Below are 13,541 nucleotides of genomic sequence, written 5' to 3' on the forward strand. Positions count from 1 at the left end.
ATCGTCAAAAACCAAAAACCATTTCAAAGAGGAAGCTTTGCCGCTTCTAACAATTGCTCAATTATTGATAAAGCACTAGTAGTTTCGAGACTGTACGCGTCTAAAGTTTTTTATATTTTTAATAGGCGTTAATAGGCTTTCGTAAGGCGGAGAGTCAGGCGTAGCGGAATTTTAAAAATTACGATTGTCTTCACACGATGATATCTCGAAAACGGAAAGTCGGATCGACAAAAACCAAAAACTATTTTAAAGGGGAGGCCTTGCCGCTTGTAACAGTGGCTCAATTTTTGATAAAACACTAGTAGTTTCGAAACTGCACGCGTCTGAACTTTTAGTATTTTTAATGCGCGTTAATAGGCTTCTGTAAGGCTGACAGAGAGATCATAGTGGAATTTAAAAAATTGCCGCTTCATTTAAATTACGATATTTCCAAAACGGAAAGGCAGATCGACATAAAACAAAAGCCATTTTAAAGGGCAATTCCTGCCGCTTCTAACAGTGTCTCAATTTTGAAAAAAAATCTAACAGTTTCGGAACTACATGCGTGTAAAGTTTAACTATTTTTAATACGCGTTGTTAGACTTTTAAGACAGTGGAAATTGAAAATTCTCTCCTTACATCTTTCCTATATATTTTCTATTTTCTTTGGAAGCTAACCACACTTATATCAAATTTTATCCGATTTGGTAAGCGAAACAGACTACATATTTTCCTCAGAAAACAAACAGTAAGAACAGAAGTGAATATTGAAAAATGGCACTAAAATAACATTGTACATTAAAAATTTAAGAAACGATCATTTGACCGGTCATGGTAGGTGTAGTGTTAAATATCTAAAATAAACTGCACTTTGTAAATAGTATGGTTTCAATTAAATGTGGTTTCTGGCAATGAAAGCTTTATATCTCAGCGAATAATTGCAAAGTCGCTTTTAAGATTAAGATTTGAATTTTAAAAACTCTAATTGTTCCTTAGCCTCGAGCCTGAAGACATTAATTCGGCACTGCTCCAGGATACAAATAACACACCTGGCATCAATACGCGAATCTAAGTTCTAAATATAATGTTACTATAGAATCTATTCGTCGTATATTGCATAACAATCGGATATATCCATATCATATTGCTCGCGCGCAGAAAATCTTCTGAAAAACGACAATGCTCAGCGAATGAAATTTTTATTTTATGGCGTGACGAATCTTTTACACGAGATGGCGTCTTCGAGGTCTATAATATGCATTGATGGTTAATCAAACGTCTTTGTGTTGGTTATGAAATCCATTTTCAAAAGGTGGAGTGTCATTTCGTGGACTGAATTAATAGATAATCAAATTGTATGACGTATTTTATCCAACCAAATCAATTTGTTATATTAAACATCCCCCGTGATGAATGTAAACAGCCACTTTGGAAAATTCTAAATGATCATGGTATCGATTTGCAATACCGTACATTCGTGTAAAAGGATCAATATTCCCATATGTCGGGATGTATAGTTTAGATTCGAGCAGAAGGAAACTTCGTGGCGCTCTCGGGGGAGCGCTTAGCCTTATCTGACTCAAGATAGGAGGCCGAGCAGGAGATAATTCTACATGGAAAAAACAAAATCGAGAATAAAGAATAAAATTCTTTCGTTCGAGGATTTGTTTTCCAAGAAATCGAATTTAAAAATCTATCGTCTACGCAATAAAGTACAAATTTTTAAATTCAATTATCTCGAAAACGAAGCGCTATTTTAAAAAATTCTATTCTTCGTTTTCGACTTATTTCCCCCTGTAGAACTACTATTAACGCTTTTTGTTATTTATATCGCGAATTACGATGACAAAAAGAAGGGACAAAAGCGTGTAGATTGGGGCTCGTGCGATTCTAGGCAGCGGGACCCGCGCGTGAAACGTAAAATTAGTACGTTTCAGAAAATTGGCGTCCATTCTGACGGCGTGTTTTCAAGCGCGGAACGTAAACACGTATAGAGGGAGTTCGTGAAATACGGTGGGACGGTGAACGCGCCGCGTTGATCCGCACCCAACGATCCAGCGAGAGATTCACCAAGCGGGCGAAATCTACGCGCCTTGCGCGAGTACGCGAGCCCCGCGTTGGCGGGGGTGAGAAACGTTACGGTGGAAATAGGAGAGGAGTGGCGTGGTGAGTGGCGAATCTCGCAATCTCGTACTCGCGATCAGGCCGTGGACTCGACGACAACCCTTCACGGAGCCAGTGCTTTACTCTCCGTCACGCATCGCAGTCGCGTTCCGTTCGCCGACGACAAATTTATTCGACGAAAAGGAAACCGTCACACGCAACCGCCAGCATGAATCGAAGAATCCCAGTGCTAATCGTCGGTTTCGCGCTCGTCTTGGTAGTTCGTTCAGGTGAATATTCTAAGAATACGCTTTCCGCGCAGAGAATGACCAACGCGGAGAGCTTTTCTTCCCTCTTAAATTTTGTTTTTCTTTTCCACATTTAGTGAGGAGATGTTAGTGAAAGCGAAAAAGAAAGTTTGCTCTCCTAGAGTGACGAAATTATCAAGGGGTTCGATTATCAGTGATCTTACGAACTGTCAAAGTGACACGAAGAGTGTTTTTTTTTTTAAATTTTTTAGACTCGTAGTAGGTTATTTTCGATTATCAATTTCCACGCTTGGCACCTTTACCTATACACTTAAGATGCTTGCTAAATCGTTGAATTTTCGATGTTTTGTACGAGCAATAGTTTTTTGATGAAATGAACTCGGCGCCACTTTGAACGTAAACACGGAAGCGCACGAGGGGTCAAAGGGTGTAATACACGTATGTAATTGGAAGTCCTAGTGTATATCGGAGAGAATTGCACGTTTAAGCAGGATAAAGTAAAAGATTTTACGCAAATAATAAAATTGATTCCCGAGTATTAATTATAATGTTATTGTAATTGTACTTTTTATTTTTCGTACGAATTCGATTGCCGGAAACATTTTACGGTCGAACATTTTCACGATTTACATGTTACGTCTGTTCCCGAGAAAAAGTTATCCACGAAACGAGTTGAAATAACTGCAACAAGTTACCCACCGTCTGACTTAGTAAATGTATTACTACTTTCGTTCCAGTGAAACTTACGGCATTTTCGCTATCGTAATAATTTTCACTCTTGAGCGACCGAAGATATATTCCCCTATTCATTTTCATATATTTCGAACATTGTATTTTGTAAAATTTTATAGAAATGTAGTTCAAGTTTACTACTTAATTACCATTAGCGATTTCTATTTGTTTTCAGTAACATTTGCCTTTGCAATTATAATACATCTTAAATTTTGTTAAAGTAGTGAAATTTAGTTTTTCTAAATATAGTTCAACATTTATTCAACGTAGATTACCTGTTGTCAATATACTGGAATTTTTTTACATTTTTTAATTTTTAAATATATCTGTTTTAGTAACTGTATATACTATTATGATAAAATTTGACGTTTGCTCGATACACTTTAGTAAACTGTAAGGACGTTTCGATATTATACTTGCCGATTGCTCGATTAGGATCGTGGGTAGTGATGTTTGCAATTTTGAAGATCATTGAAATTTTCGGTCGTTTTCGAATAGCTTCAAAACAGAAGAATAGTAGGTTAACTGCAGTTTGTCGAACTGCGATTGGCTGAAGCTTACCAGAGTGAGTAGCGTCGCGACTCGCGGCGCCACGACGCCGCGACCCAAATAATAACTACGCACTGTGGCTCTCCAACGTAAGAGAGTACTTCCACAGAGAAATCTTCGATCACGATATACGTAAATTAAACTAAACTTTTCGATACGGTATATAAAATAATATATTTTATGTTGTCTTTGAAGATATTAAAAAGAAATTAAGCCTATTTACATTTTCTAGGCATTAGTTTCGAAAAAACGTTCGTGCAACAATTTTCTGCCTTCGTTATAACCGGCAATGATAATTACGAAAGTAGTTTTGACCTCCAACCTCCAAGTGGATCTTACGGGACTCTAGAACTCGGTTGAGCACCCTTTGAAAAACTCTGCTTAAAATCATCGTCACGTCGGAAATAAAAATCACGTAATGACCCAAATTTTTCTGCGCTCTTTTTAAAAGTTTGCTTCAGAACGTGTAAGTACGTGTCATAAAATATAAAAGATCGCAATAAAGTTCGTGTATCGATGCATGACTAAAAAATTATCAGGTTCGTCCAAATTAAATTTCTTTCTCGCCACTGACGATGACTTAACATAATTGCGATAAAAATACTCTTAATCTCGATTTACGTTTCCTTTGGTAAACATCTGTCTTCTTTCTTTCCGGGCATCCTTGAGTTTTTAACGCTGATTTCATTTTTACGTCGTAGAACACGATGATTTCTTGCGATACTTTGGTAAACAGTACTTTTCGAAACATATAAATTGCGCTCGTTTCTTATATCGTTTATAGTTTTCGTAGAGCTGGAAACTGTTCGAAGCAATTTACGCTCGTATTGTGGCAAAAGCATCTTGGGACGTTCTGTGCGTTACCTTTCACCATAATTTCCGAGTTTGGTAGCAAAGTCTGCGAACGTCCAAGTCTTTTTGCTACTGTCTTCGATCGTAATTCTTTTTTCTTTTCTCGAAAAGTTGTTTCTCACATTTCTGGATAAAACTATCGCAATCAACGATGCTAACTATTACTGAAACAAAATAAAAAGTAACTTACCGTGAGTGATAATAAATTTAAAAAAAGAAAAGGTGTTTGAAATATACTAATATTGGGAATATAAGGACTGAACGTATAATAATAGTAATAACATTTTATTTGTTAACGTTCTCGATTTTTTTTGCGTCGTTGTACATAGATATGCGTTATAATGCATATCTGTATTCAGCATAGAGCAAGCGAAAAGCGATGCTGGGAAGTTACTCGCGACCATAAACATTCTTACGACGCGAAAGCACACTCCATTGGTTAGTTAGAATTATGTGATGGTCGAAAGGGACACGGCGTCGTGGAGGCGTCTACCAGGCGCCAGAGGGAACAGATTATTTACTTCTTCCGGGAAACTTCCGGGATAAGCTGTTATAAAATATTACTATGAATCGTTGAAAATACTGACCTTCAAAAATTTGTTGGAATTATAAAGATGGACACTAATTTTAGTACCCTCAATTTTCGAGTAACTTTGTTTCTTTATTTTTTAATCGCGACAGAGTGATAAAACCGAGAAATAGTTCCGCCCTAATATTCAATTGTATCTTCTTATCGCGATAACTCGACGGGTACTGAGAGCGGAATAATTTAGTAGGCCTGGTAGGATGGAAATTATGCCACTGACAACGTGTACAAGCACAAGAAGCGGTAAAAATAATGAATTCTGGAGAGATATATTAGCCAAGTCATAGCAATGTGTACGAATACGAGAATGAAAAACTTCCTTTTCGCACGTACGACTTATTTTTATCACGAGGTAGTCGTTATTCTTTTTAGTTCTAACTTACTCCCTATTTTTATCGTAATTACCGCTATCACGCGAATAATTTAGATATAAAAATTTCAGCAAAAACATTTTTCTACTTATTTTGCGACCGGCCAATGACTTTTTCCGATTGCTTATCGCGAAACAGAAAACGAATACTTGGTTTTAATATCGTTTACTATTTAATATGAAATTCTTTATAAGACAAATTATATTTGGCTTACGGAAGTAATTTCACTTTAAATAAACGTATTTTATTCACGAATGTCTAATAAAAGTTTTGCGTTCATTCGTAAATCACAACCCGATCGACGGATTTTTTAAACCGACGCGTCAAACTTAAATTGTTCTCCCGTGATATTAATATAATATCGACACGTTGTTTCTGCTAGCGGAAATGTCGAAACACGTTACGCTAGCATCTTTCATTTTTCAGACGAAAAATTGAAGTGCTACATGTGCACTTCGCTCACGAACGAGGGCTGTGACACTGATCCAAAAGCACACGATATCAAACCTGTCGAATGTACTATGAAGAATATGGTCGACTGGCAACTGAACGTTCAACAGTATGGAGTTTTAAGCGCAATATCTCGCATTTTCGAGGTCGACAATTCGCAGCAGTACCAGACTGCTGCGCCAATGGCCTGCGCGAAGATGGTTCTTATGGGTAAATTTTTAATTAAATCGCTCACGGTGGACGAATTTAAATAAAATTCTCGACGTTTTCGTAATTTACGCGTCCAACCTCATACCGTTTATATTAATTTGATCAAACGTTTCTGCGCCGCTTTATACAAAATCTCTAAATACATACTAACATTATCAGTCCTTTTATTTACCAAAATGTAAAGACGACATTAACATTCCATGGCACGATTAAATACAAACTGCTATTCATCGATCGATCCATCCATCGAAATTGCATTTACTATTTCACACGTTACTCACGCATCTGTGCTGCTCATCGAGGGTCGAGAGATGAGGCTTATCGTCCGACGAACATTGTTAAACGCTCGAATCTTTCTGTTATCAGTGGACAAACAGGAGGTCACGGTGAGAAACTGCCAGACAGCGAAGACGGAAACCATCGATCCTTGCAGAGCGATACAAGGAAAGTTTTCCTCCGACTTGTACCGTCTGGAACACTGCGATCTTTGTACGCACGACGCTTGCAACGGTTCGGTCGCCGTTTCCGCCAAGATTTTCCTCGTTTTATTGTCGTTGGTCGGGTCTGTAATTTTCGGCGGTCTTTACAACAGAGCGTAACCTTCGCTAACGTGTATACAGATTTAATTGCGATCGAATACGCGTTACGATCGTTCCACAGCGCATTCTAAAACTCGAACACCATATACACATTGTTCATCGATGTTCCATGTTGTTTCATGTTCACCAAAGTGCACGCGGCGGACAACCCTTGCGTTACGAAACCGGAAATCGAGATCGAATTCCAACATTTACCGTTGTTATTCTATAAATTTTTAAGTTCTTCCGAGAATCGGGCCACGTTGAAATTTTGTCCACGTATATATTTTTTTTTTTTGTACGCAGCACTTCCGGATTCCTCGGCTGAAAGAACGTTAAACGGATCGTTGAGTTTCCGCGAAATCACGGGGCGGACGAAGCGAAATTTCTGGAGCAAACATTACGGGGGAGTTCGTAACGTAATTTTCTGGCTAATTCCTTCGTTAAATTCGGTTTAGGGCCGTTTATATCTCGCCTCTGCCTCTCCTCGACGCAAAGTGGGACGCGTAAAATAATTAGAAACGGAAATGTGACATTCTGCTCGATTTCGTTTCAAGACTATGGACTGCCGAATTATTGCGTATTCGAATGCTCGATTCGGATACTCGATAAATATTATTCGAACACTGTTCAAATATCCTTGAGTATTCGATCGTTTTTATTATTTTAATAATAGCATTCTAATAATTTCTTGTTTCAATGATATGTAAATACTGTATCGTTTAAATAATAATGTCGTTTCTTATTTCAATAATATTTTATTGAAATGAAAATATTAAAACACTTTCTTGCGTTTGCAGTAATGTTTGAATAATGATATTTAAGTACTTATTTATTTTCGTAATGATAATGGAATACTTTCTTGCGCGAATAATATTGTTCGAATATTGAATTATTCGAGTGGTCCAAGGCCCTGTTCGAGACAAGTTCGCGCGGGAAACTTTGTACGCTGAACTCGAAACGAGGTCTATATAGTTGCATACAACGATCAAAACCATTCCCGACGATCGCGTGGCCGCGTTTTTCGCAAATGAAAATTTGAATATTATTGTATTCGTTAAAGTGCATTCGCGAATCGATGGTTCGAACGAGGCTCGACGCTGCAAGCATAAATTTATTAAATACAATTATATGCGTACGTATGTGTGTCGCGCAGACGGGAGGGCTTAAAAAATGTGACTTTCGAATGGAACCGTCTGCACAGAGAAATTATGCTATCGAGCTTCTCAAGGACAAATAAAATATTATTACACGAAGATTATAACGAGCAATAAAATGTATATTGAACGATTCCGTCGTATTGTCGTTAAAGCAACATCCAGGATTCCCTGAAATAGGATTTTTCAAACTACAGGCACGGAGATATTTATAAAACACATAACACGAATCGTTTAATAAGCCTTCCTATCCTTCGTTTAATTTTATTTAAGTAACGCAAAGTTAAATTAAGATAATATTGCTGCTCACTTATATATATGTATGTTGATCACTTCATATATTTATGTTTATTTTTGTTTGTTGCAAAAAGAAAGCTTCGAAAGCAACGTTATCAGGATATTAATCAGAGTCTACTCTCTTTTTTAAAAAATCACACGCAATACCACAAAGGTGTTTACATATTGTAATTAAAAAAAGAAGGTAAAGCAAGATCTGAACATTGTTGGAAGCAATAACGGATGCGTACATTTTTTTTTACGCAAACTGTTTCACCGCGATTCGATCGATCCAGTGCAGCACCAACACCCGCAACACTTAACACTGTTAACGTTTATATTTCGTTGCATAAACGAAAGGCCATACGTATATTTTCTACAGTGGCATGCTAGTTCTTGCTTTTATTGCGAGAGATAAGATAACAGGTAACGAGGAGATTTGAGACGTAGATCTCAAGGTGGAACCACCATGGTTGGACAGCACAGTTTAACGATAGCGATCATTTTAATGAGTTTCGGTAAGTAGATTTTCTGATTTGTAATTTTTATTACCGCTATCGGATAATTATTACACGAATGTGTCTGATCGTGCAATTTATTACAATCGTTGAGTGTCTACTTTGGTAAATTGTTCGAGATTAATTTCTCCAACTAAATGTAACGTTTGTTAACCGTTTACGTAGCTTATAGACGTTCATTAAAAAAATACCGATAAGCTATTGTAACTAATTTTACTCGGAGAAAAGTCCAAATGTAAGATTAAAGAATTAACGCAACATAATATAAACCTTGGCACGCTTTTAAAGTATAAATTGATTAAAACGATAAGGAATAAAGTTTCTTATAGTAAAATCAATAACGTTGGTGTAGTTGTAACGAAAAAAAGAACAGAAAAAAGTGTGTGTTTAAGTAAGTAATAATTAGATTCAGTTTATTTATCCGGAGACATATTTGTTCTGTTAATTTAAAACTTTTGAAAATGATCGCAGGCTGTCGATCAAAAATATTCAAATGGCACGTTAATTAGCCAACCGCAACCAACGTTGTAATTCGATTGTTTTTATTGACCGTTATAATCCCGTCGATTAAGTTCTCAAACAGGTTGATTAAACGATTTCATTTATTGCCGAGTAAATTTATTCTGTGATTAATTGGGCTACCGTGACGAATCGGAATACAACGAAGCGCGAGAATTCCTTAAAAAATTCCTCCAAATTAAATTCTCACAGCAAACACGGCGAACAATTTTTAAAAGCAATATTAAACAACATTATTTTTTTTTAATACTTTCGTACACGATTAAGAACGATGGATACAGCGGCGAATCGTGTTGCAAAGTGGAATTATTATGGCGAAAGACTCTTAATGAGAAAAGTGCCTCCGCTTTGGTTCTTACGGTAACTGTGTCGCATCTGAAGAAAGGGAGGAAACAACTCGTTAAATGTGCCTGGCAAAATGTCCTCTAAATAACATTCTTCCGTGTAACGCAGCTTCTTTCGTGAAATTTGAAAGTTATCTCCATATGCATATAGAAAACAAAACAAATGAATCGACTCTAGTTAATCGAAATCAAATTAGTGGCACGTTAAGAATAAAGTTGGCCAATTTGAAAGGGAAAATATGGTAATAACGAAAGAATTCGTTAGTTTTTGTTCGTTATTTGTAAACCATGCTGTTGGTTAACAGAGTATGCAAGTGGAGGGACCTTATGGTGTTATGGCTGCAACACTGATTTAAGGGATGGCCACACAACGGAGTGCAACGACCCATACAATCCAACGCCTCGTTTCGACTTAGTTGCTTGTCCTCAAAATGGCACTCATCATTGTGTCAAAAGCGTCATTGTTTGTGCGTATACTGCATAACTAATAAGAGGAGGGGAGGTACGATTGGGACGAGCACATTTACGATGCAATAGAACTCAAAATGGAACAGATATAAAGTTCATTTTCTTTTCAAACGCCGTAAATGTTTCGATTTTTTATATTTTTACAGGTGTGACAGGTGCTACACGAGGTTAACAAGATTCTACGTTAGTTAATGAATAATAGAAACAATTTTTTAGAGCTGTTGCACGATAATCTTCCCTTTAAATTTGATTTAAATCAAAAAGTGTTCGTCCCATTTGTATTTTCACACGTAACATTAGATTGCTCCTGCGTGCGATGACCTTTATTACGTACGTGCACGCATCGCGTCCTCGTGCGCGCTTACGCCAACGTCGATTGCATTTGTCCACATACGCGGTAGCCTAATCGTCGGAACGCACTAACGAATTTGAACGAGGCACGTTAAAGACAGAAAAATTCCTTGATATTTACGCGAAGCGTATCAAGAACACTGTCGTAAACTGTCGAAGATATAACTGGTCTTGTATAGCGTTTCTCAAACTTAACCTTTCCACAAATTCTTTCAATAGTAGCACATTTTTATCCCCTTTAGGATACTATAAATTCCTACATTTAAAAATTCATTGAACAAGATATAGTCTATTATAAAAATACAGGTTTCTATTTAAAACAAATTTCAAAACTTTGAAACTGACTTGGTATTCGATATTTAGATTTGAAATTTTTTAATTTTACAGTGAATTGCAAATATTTGTTAAAAGAAATGCGTTTTTTTTTGTTTGTTTCATTTCACGGATCGATGATACGATATTAACGTCGGAGAGTACGTTTGGAATTCGACCTTAAAATTCCTCGGCGGTCTCAGATCGCGCGATAAGCAACAATTCTGTTTCTTGCCGTATTAATTTTAGTCGAATTTATAGCTTCGAGTTTTTGCAATTAAAATGTTGCCTTGAAAGTGGCAGGGCTATGAAGCAACTATTTCCTTAATGATGCAGATAGGGACGTCCTGGTGACGGTGCGAGGTTGCGTGCCGTCACGCGAAATCGATGGATACTGCCAGCACGAGGAATATTTCCCCAAGTCCAGCATCATGTGTTCCTTCTGCAACAATTATGCTTGCAACGGTCAAGGATCCTATTATTTATTTATACCGTGGCATTCGATATACTTTTTTCTCTTAATTTCTGTATCAACGTATCTCGTATAATGTTTACGTACTGCTCCAATCGTTCTTCCAACTGTTTACTTAACAGACAACTACGCGTATTATAAATTACAGTTGTACATTACATAAATTTTTACACTTTGTTATCCTACTCGTATCACCCAATGCTATAAAGAATTTTGTAAAATGTAACTAATAAAGCTTCGGTAAACCTTTTCCTAATGATCTTTCGACGAGTAAAAATATTTTTTTTCCGTTCGTTAACGAAACGTATACAGGGCGTTCGACCACCCCTGGGAAAAATTTTAATAGAGGATTCTAGAGGCCAATATAAGACGAAAATCAAGAATACCAATTTGTTGTTGAAGGCTTCGTTAAACAGTTATTAACGTTTAAAGTTTCGTCCGTATTGAATTTTTTTTTCGAAAATGCGCAGGATTTCGAGGGTATGTCTATTCACCAAAAATGATTGTAATTGACCCCCGCAACCGAAAATAATTTTTTCAGAATTAATTAAAAATTTTTTTTTTCGTCGAAAAATTTAGGCACCACCCCCCTGTCGATTTTTCTTAAAAATTAGTTTTTCATTTTTGATAATTTTATTTGATGCCCTACAGAAAAGTTGTGTAATACTTTTTTGTAGGTACCCATGAGCTCTACTTCAGAAAAAAGTTTCATTGAAATATATTCACTATTGTAGGAATTATGGCCGTTTGAAAATTGGATCATTTTTATGGGGTTTTCCTCATTTTTCGGGGTCAAGGACCAACTTTTCGAATATTTTTGCGATATGTACATATTCTCCACCAAAATACGCGTAGTTTGCTTTTTTAAACATTAAAATCGTCCAATCCGTTCAGAAGTTATGACGTTTTAAAGATTCGCATGAAAATTCGGGCAGACATTTCTGGCCAAAAAATAGATTTTCGGTAAGGTATTTTTTTCTTGAAAGTGCGTAGGATTTCGGGGATATGTGTAATGACCAAAAATGATTGTATTGACCCCGGCAGCCGAAAATAATTTTTTTAGAATAATTTGAAAAATTTTTTTTTCGCCGAAAAATTTCAGCACCTACCCAATTTTTTTTCTCGAAAGTGGATAGGATTTCGGAGGTATGTGTATTCACCAAAAATGATTGTATTTAACCCCTGCAACCGAAAATAATTTTTCCAGAACGATTTGAAATTTTTGAATTTAATTGTTAGTAACTTTTTAACGAAGCCTCCATCAACAAATTGGTATTCTTGATTTCCGTCTTATTTTGGCCTCTAGAATCCTCTATTAAAATTTTTCCCAGGGGTGGCCAAACACCCTGTATAATAAAAAAAGGTTAATTTATTATTCGAAGATGGAACCAAAGCTTGCTACGGCGTTGATTAGGGAAGTTTGTTTTTCAGCTATCGAATCGAAAGGAAAGACGATGACGTCGCACGACCGGAAACGGCTGTTGACTTCCAAGGCAGAAATTAAATGGCTTTATGAATGAACAGGGAGACATGGCCCGTTTGATGCAAGCTTCGCGTAGATGGTAGTAACTTTTAACTCGGAATACATTAAAACGTGCATTCGTGGTTGCACACGTACTCGCGCGTACGTTCGTACGATCGAAGAGAAAGGGTCAAATGCTCGAGTCAATTCGGTAATGCCTTCTGGGGTTAACTGGTCTCCTGACCCCTGGTAAGACCTTCTTAACGAGTCGGCAAGCCTCACTTTGTAATCCTGCGTTTAGAGATCTGTGAGCAACTCGGACGATTGCAAATTCAAATTCAATGAAGCGCCATTACATCACGATATTACCGGCATTATTTATCATCGGCTCGCTATTCGATTCAAAAGTGCAGACACTTGGAACAACAATTGAATAAAAATAAAAAAAACAGACAGATTTAGACAGAGAAGATAAATTGAAGGGAATCGGATTAAACAAATAGATAGTGTTCGATGCAAGGACTTCGTAAACAAGGTAGCGGAGAATCCATCTCCGTCGCGTACTCAGTCAGCCAGAACGTCGGTACAGAGTAATGTGATTGAATTTGCAAGAACCGGCAGGAAACGCAAAGATACGAGTTTTGGATACGCTGAATAAAAGAGGATGGTCGGGAGGAAAGACGGGGACCATAAACCACGTTAGAGTGATCGAATCGGGGAAACCGTGGACGATTGGAAAAGCGTTACGAGTTTCCACCGATATTGTAACTCGTAAACAGTCTATGTAAAATGTGATTCGTGACTGGCCTCGGCTTCATCGCGTGTCGTGATCGAAATTTTTATAATGTCTTTGTTGGGAGTTGCACGATTGGTAATAATGGGACGGAAATAGCATCGGCGCCATTTTGTACCTGTCATGTAACGAAACGTTCAAAACAATGCGTACGGGATGACTTTACATTTACTTCGTAGTTACGTGTTTT

The 13,541-nt window shown here is 37.1% G+C and overlaps 2 protein-coding genes across 2 annotated transcripts; both read left to right on the forward strand.

Moving 5' to 3' along the window:
• The first annotated feature begins 2,030 nt into the window (after window positions 1-2,030).
• On the forward strand, window positions 2,031-7,970 carry LOC143351599 (UPAR/Ly6 domain-containing protein CG9338). The gene is made up of 3 exons (XM_076783287.1): window positions 2,031-2,372; window positions 5,868-6,101; window positions 6,468-7,970. Exons 1-3 carry the CDS (start codon window positions 2,312-2,314, stop codon window positions 6,698-6,700), a joined length of 528 nt encoding a protein of 175 aa, XP_076639402.1. The 5' UTR covers window positions 2,031-2,311; the 3' UTR covers window positions 6,701-7,970.
• Window positions 7,971-8,093: 123 nt separating this feature from the next.
• On the forward strand, window positions 8,094-11,172 carry LOC143348202 (uncharacterized). The gene is made up of 3 exons (XM_076778186.1): window positions 8,094-8,630; window positions 9,799-9,960; window positions 10,961-11,172. Exons 1-3 carry the CDS (start codon window positions 8,582-8,584, stop codon window positions 11,170-11,172), a joined length of 423 nt encoding a protein of 140 aa, XP_076634301.1. The 5' UTR covers window positions 8,094-8,581.
• Window positions 11,173-13,541: the final 2,369 nt, after the last annotated feature.

The sequence above is a fragment of the Colletes latitarsis genome, chromosome 2 (genome assembly GCF_051014445.1).
Source record: "Colletes latitarsis isolate SP2378_abdomen chromosome 2, iyColLati1, whole genome shotgun sequence".
Taxonomy (NCBI): domain Eukaryota; kingdom Metazoa; phylum Arthropoda; class Insecta; order Hymenoptera; family Colletidae; genus Colletes; species Colletes latitarsis.